Source organism: Culex pipiens, chromosome 3 (genome assembly GCF_016801865.2).
Source record: "Culex pipiens pallens isolate TS chromosome 3, TS_CPP_V2, whole genome shotgun sequence".
Lineage (NCBI taxonomy): Eukaryota > Metazoa > Arthropoda > Insecta > Diptera > Culicidae > Culex > Culex pipiens.
Window position 1 is genome coordinate 9,002,364 of NC_068939.1, and position 6,677 is coordinate 9,009,040.

The following is a 6,677-nucleotide window of genomic DNA, read 5'->3' on the forward strand; positions in this document are numbered from 1 at the left end:
AGTTTTCGAGTGATTTTATAGCCTTTCCTCAGTAAGGTGAGGAAGGCAAAAATCGCACTTTTTGCAAACAAACCTAAATGTATACAGGTTGACGTTTCTGAAAACGAGTGCAGGCAATCTGTAAAAAAGTGTGAATTTGTTTGTTTGATTGTCATAGTCTAATACTTCCTTAACAGACGCTCAAATCAATTCCGTCCCATATGTAATTTCATCAATTTTGACTTAACGATGCAGTTTGGTTCAAAATCATGAGAACTATCAAAAAAAACAATAAAATTTAGTACATTATTCCAGAAAACCGTAGAAAATCTATGTTTTTAGCAAAATTCTAACACGTAGCCTTATGGGCGAGACAAATTTGACTTGCGTTTTTCTCGGCTTGCTGTTTTTACATATGGGACGGACTCGATTAGAGCGGCAGTTAAATGCTGTCAGAAAATAAAACTCAATGCTGTTTTGCTATCGTTTAATCCCAAATCGATCTGCTTAAAATTTTATTCAGTAAAATACACAAACCACATGTTCGTTCGTTTCACAAGTCCAAAAACTTTTTTTTTCATCTTCTTCTTCTTTTACTTGCTGCATGTTCATTCTCCAGTGCTGCTAATGTTGTAGTTGGTTGACCGCGCCCTCGATCCTTCCGAGCATCCGAGAACTTTTTCATGAATCCTTGTTGGAAGGAGGGAATAACAAACAGGAAGTTTGGGTAACGTAAAAGAAATCAAACAGTTTTTTTTTAAATTTATATGTAAGAAAAAAAAATAGAACAGATTTGCTACTTGTTTAAGTTTTTGTTTTGTGAAATGGGAGACAAAGAAAACGTTGATTGACAGTCTAATTCTATATGCGTGTACTTTTCTTGAAAATAAAAACGATAAGTCATTAACTAATATGTATATAAAAAACAAACTCTGTCTCGACTTCCTTCTTATTCGAACGTTTTCGCTCTAACCTACGATTTGTTCACAATTGTGTTTAAACTAAACAAGCGACGATGTGCATAAATAGATTCTCATGGGAGCCAATGTTTTTCACTAATTTGTTAGATTTAAGAGAGGGGGTATATTGCAAATAAAAAAATCTACGGTTTCGCTCATGCAAGTACACCAAAATCAGGTGTAATTTTATTCATTAAAAACATAATAAAAAAAACTCTCTTGTATTACACTCAACTTTAAATGATTTTCGTTTTTCTTTTACGCATGAAGAGACCAAACGAAAAAAAATATATCTTAAAATCTTTAATTCAAATTACAATATCTTTCTTCTTCTTCTTTTTGCATTTCGTGTTAGTTCAATCAGCAATTAAAAAAAAAGTATAATTAATTTGCTTCAAATTCATCATCACAACACTTTCATCCAAACTTTCCGCATCATCATCACACCACACGGCTCTGTTTCTTCTACTCGGTTCTGTTTTACTGTGTTCGAATATATTGCAACACTACAATACAACTGTTGTTTACACCATTGTTTTTCTTGTTTGGTTTTGGTTTTGTTTTGTTTGATTATTGTGTGGAAACTACCGCGGCGAGCGTTGAAATGGCCTTAATTCTAGTATGTTGTTGTTCGACAAATCGATCCATCTCGAATGTTGTTATCGCTATTGTTTGCTTATGTGAGTGCACGTGGATTCGATTATTACATTTTGCTACCGTCATTCTTCACGTGTTGGGTTTTTTGTTTTGTTTTGCTCTTGATGTTTTACTATTCGATTATAATAATTAGCCTTTAATTATTACTGAATATTGTTTGCGCAATGCGGGTGAGAGTGTGTATGCGTGAAAGTGTTTTTTGGATTTTTTTTATCTTCTTCTTCATTTTCCTTTATTGTTTCATTACAATAATATTCTTTTATCCTTTAATATTACCGTTAAATTACTTCACTAAATTTAGAGTTTATATTGTTGAACCGAATATAATGCTTAACACGATCAATTGAGATGAGGGGGAGAAAGGAAAAGGGGTGGGGTAAAGCGGCAATAGTTGCACAATCTGAAATAGAAATAGAAGAGCAAAACTATCATCAGTTTTGAGAAAACATACCATCAATAAGAACAAAGTTTGTTCAATGCTTTCTGGACATAGACAATTCTTCCCGAATTCCAAAAATGGTTTTAACTTGTTGAGGCTTTTGCTATGGTCAAACGTCAAAGAAAGCGTGTTTGTCAATGCAAGCCGCCATTTGACAGCAGTCCGGTTGAAAATTGGAGGAAGTCAATATTCGAAAATCGGAATCTCGGGAAAGAATATGCACATTCGTAAGGTCGCCATTTTTGACAGTTATGGTGGTGTAGCGTTTCATTTGCCAAAAGCAATGCCACAGCACGACTCCTGTCATAAAAGGTAAAAACATAGTATGACCGGATTACTAGACGCATACAGAATAAAATAGTAAAACGCTACAAAAATAACTCATTTCTTCAATAAATTTTATAGTTCAAAAACGTGTTTTGATATAAATTAAAATACAATAATTTTTTTCAAGATATATTCTTAGGAGTTAAATAAAAAGTATACTCTCTGGCTGTCGATCTTCTCGATATCAAAATTGCTGCATCTGTCAATAACGACGAGTGCAGAAAAAAATCTGCTTTTCACTTAAAAATTATAAATAAATTGATTAATTCAATTCAAATTCATATAGAGATATCTAAAAATAAACACCGATAGACACGGAGATATTGTCAGGAAATGAAGTTGAAAGTGTGTACTTTCAGGTGCATTGTTCGGTTTTGCGCCAAAATGCGCCATTTTTGAAACATAGCAACTTGAAAATAGGCTCAAAATCACTTAAAAACTGGTTATAACTCCTCAATAAGGCTCAAAACATTTTGCTGTCTTGGGCAAATATGTGTAGTTTTATCTCATAAACAACTCTTCAGAACATAGTAGGACGCTAAAATGCTAACATTTTGAGTTTTCACCAAAAAAGTGCTTTTTTGGAAAAAAAAAAATGCAAAAATGGCGTATATCTCGAGAAGATTAAGAGCTGCAAATTTTGCGCCTTCGACAAACTTTCATGAAATTTTCTCCTCTACAACTTTGCCCAAGACACCAAAGCCCTACAACGTCATTCAACAAAGTTAGTTTTTGGTTGACACCCCGGAAGACCGTCACCCTGTATCTCAATAACTTCAAAAGATAGCCCTATCAAGTACAACAACTCTTCCGAAGACACCATTTGGCTAGGACGTCAAATAAAGGAGTTATCAATTTATTCCACTTAATTTTGCCATTCCGAACACTGCAATGTTACAATGTTACTTTTCGATACAAGTGTTGAAAAGTTCTACTTTTCAGCACCGATTTCACTGGTATTGAAAAGTATTAATTTTCCATTGTGTTATTTTCGGTAGGGCGTTTTTATTCTCCAGGACAGGAAAAGTTGACAGTTCACAGCGAAATTGCAAAAATACATTTTTCTTAGCTTTGGAAAGGGGACATCCATTAACTTCACCATACTTTTTTATTTTCAGACACCCCCTTCTCTCTTGTGAGCAATTGTCTTTTTTTCGCATTAATTTTAAAATTTGATGAAGAGGCTTAATCGATCAGATCCCTTTCGTAATGTAGATTTTATAACATTTACATACCATTTTTTATCCAGATTTTTAAGGGAAGATAGCGTTACGAATGGTGCACGCCCGTGCACGCCCAAAATTGCACCAACATAACAAAAAAAAATGTGCCAACTCATGTCAGCCACACTTCCCTTAAAAATCTGGCATCCAAAATTCTGATGCCAAAATTTTATGCACTTGTACACATACGAACTAATCCAGAAATGGGCTTTTTAGATTATAAAAAAAAAAATCCAAAAAATCCCTCCAAAATGTTTCAGCCTCATAAAAAAAAAAAATATATTAAAACACCCGATTGTGGGAAGAATTGCTCGCACCAATCAATAAAAAAAAGAAAGCAATCGCTTAAGTCTACTTTGCCAACCAAAACCTCCAAGTCATGGTGTTTTGTCTTAGCGTCTTAGCGACACATAACCAAAATTACTACTATTTTAAACGATGAAAAATAGAATGAAGCCAACACTCACCTAATATTATGTGATATTCCACGAAGAGTTGGATATAAGGTCGTTGTTCGCGCCACCGGACGACGATGAGGACGACGAGGACGCGGACGAGGCGGTGCTGATGGTGGAGGCGATCGACGCCGAGTCGCCGTTGTTGCTGGTGGCGGCCCAGGCCAGCTGGGGCTGTTTCGGTCCCCAGATCCGTACCGTGCCGTCGTCGGAAGCGGACGCCAACAGGGACGGATAGACCGGATTCCAACTGACGCAGTTGACGGTTCGCGTGTGGCCCACGAGCGTGGCCAGCGGTTCCTCGCGGCGAATGTGCCAGATGTACACCTTGTTGTCCTCACTGCCACTTGCGACGAAGCTTTCGTTAACGCCGCCAAAGCACGAATAGATGGTGTAATTGCCCTGCGTAACGCCCTGGAAGCGTCGCACCAGACACTTGTCCTGCAAGTCCCACAGGTGCAGACCCTGCGACGAGATGTTGAGCAACGCCAGTCGGTCGGCCGAGTTGACCGAGAACGTCATAATCGGGCACTGCTCCTGGATGAGGTTGGCATCGGTGCGGGCATTGTCGAAGCTGTAGCTCCGTATTCGGTAGTGCGTGTCGGCAGCTAGAATCGTTTTGTTGTCCGCACGGAACGCCAACCCGTTCACACGAACTCCCTCCCAGTGGTCGTGGACGGTTCCGTCCAGGTCAACCAGATAAAATTGGCCCCGAGTGCCTCCGGTGACGAATCGTGTGCCGTCCTTGTTGAACGCGGCACATGTCAGACTGTCGTCGGTAGAATGCGATACCTTCGTCACGAGCTTTTCGTGCTCCACGTCCCAGATCCATAGGTCGGGGCAATCCTCCGGACCGCACACGATAAAGTACTTGGAGTCCGGGCTCCAGGCGATAAAGCTAACTCCGTAGGTGTGATTTTCGAATATTTTCTTATTTTTCAGCACCAACTTGACCGGATCCACCTCCCAAACGATGACGGTGTTGTCTTTGGAGCCCGTTGCCAACCGAAGGCCGTTCGGTGAAAACTTGCAGAACCACACCTCATCCGAGTGGTCGTTCAGTACGTGCAGCGCCTGCATCGGGAAGCCCTCGGACGAGCAGTTGTGGTCAACCAGCAGCGACACGTTGTCAATGTTGGTACTCCAGGCCATATCGTGACATTTGCAGCGTTCAGTTTGCATCTCGACCGACTGCGCCAGCAAACTACGGAGACGTCTCGGTGGCAGCATGACGGTGGCCGGCAGGTACGACTGCAAACGGTCCATCAGTCGGGTGCGGGACTTGACACCTTTGCCTTCCCAGTTGGCCCGCTGGTACAACTGTTGATTGTTGGTGCACATCATGTACGACGACAGCTGATGAACACGAGGCGTGTTGTGCTGCAACGGTGTCAACTCGTTACGCAGCACGTGCAGAGCGTCGATCGGACGACCTTCCTCCAGAAACTCCAAATACTTTTGCTCCAACAGCAAAAACTTCATCTCATTCATGCTGGTACGATCCGTTTTCGAATCGACCATCGTCTGCAACTCCTGGAGATCATGGTCAGCTTTGGTCCAATCACCGGACAGCACATGCTGACGGAACTTGGACGCCGACGGATGCTCCAAGCAACAGCCGGACTCTTGCATCAACGCTTCGGCACTACGATCCAGTCCAATGTTCTTCAAGTGTTGTCCAATCAGTCGCACAATCTCCTGGTTAGTTCTGTCCAACTTGATAGCGGCACGATGACCCGAGGACTCGCCATTGGTGGCCACGGCACCGTTGCTCGACTCCGGTGCCACCTCCTGCTGGCCGTTGTTATTGTTGTGGCCATTCATGTCGCACGAAGACGAGTCCATCGGCGAAGCCGTCGCTCCGTTGAGATTGCTATTGTCGTTCAACATTCTGCGTCGTTTGCTCTGGGGACTTGAGGTCAAGGAGCTCTCTTTGCCCTCGAGCCCTTCCCCCTGGTCGACGCCGCCCTTGTCCGCCGCTTCCTGTTCCGCACTCGCTCCCGACTGCTTCCGGCGCCGCTGAGACTTTCTACGCTGCTGCTGCTGCTGCTGCTGCTCTTTCTGGTCCTCCTTCTGCTGGTGGCTGCGCTGTCGTCGATTCAGTTTGTCCTCTTTTCGATCCACGCCGGGCTGAGCCTCTAACGGACCAGCAACAGAGGACGAAGATGACGCTGCTGCAGAGGCAGAGGCTGGTGAGGAACGTGACCGCTTGCTGCCACCAGGGGCCACGGATTGAGACTGAGGGGAGGATTGGTGGTGGTGGTGGTGGTGGCTCGTGCTACTTGTGCTAGGTACCGTTGCTCGTCGTTCATTGAGGTCTTCTTCTGAGGACGAGGACGACGACGACCTTGCAGAAGAGCCGTGCTGCTCCCGAACGTAAGCAATTTTGAGTGTGTTTTAACATTCAAGCTGCGGGTGAAAAAAGAAAAGAAATTTAAGTTGAAAACGTTAGAAAAGGTGATCCTGCCTGCAATTTCTCTTATAATATAAGACAGAGAACAACTTCATCAGTCATTTAGTACTGGCATCATTTATAGCTTATTGAGTGTTTCTGAAAGGGCCCATCCATAAACCACGTGGACACTTTTTTGGAAATCTCGACCCCCCTCCCTTCGTGGACCTTTATATATACAAAAAA

General features: G+C 42.3%; 1 protein-coding gene across 2 annotated transcripts; it reads right to left on the reverse strand.

The window, feature by feature from the left end:
• Positions 1-449: 449 nt before the first annotated feature.
• LOC120426825 (WD repeat-containing protein 26 homolog) lies at positions 450-6,427 on the reverse strand. Of its 2 annotated transcripts, none has more exons than XM_039591615.2 (2): positions 4,052-6,065; positions 450-669 (listed from the first exon to the last, which is right to left on the reverse strand). In XM_039591615.2, the coding sequence occupies exon 1, from the start codon at positions 5,927-5,929 to the stop codon at positions 4,058-4,060; it is 1,872 nt and encodes a 623-aa protein (XP_039447549.1). In that variant the 5' UTR covers positions 5,930-6,065; the 3' UTR covers positions 450-669; positions 4,052-4,057. The 2 variants fall into 2 exon arrangements, with proteins under 2 accessions (XP_039447549.1, XP_039447556.1); XM_039591622.2 differs by lacking the exon at positions 450-669 and adding an exon at positions 865-1,995 and having other exon boundaries at positions 4,052-6,427.
• Positions 6,428-6,677: the final 250 nt, after the last annotated feature.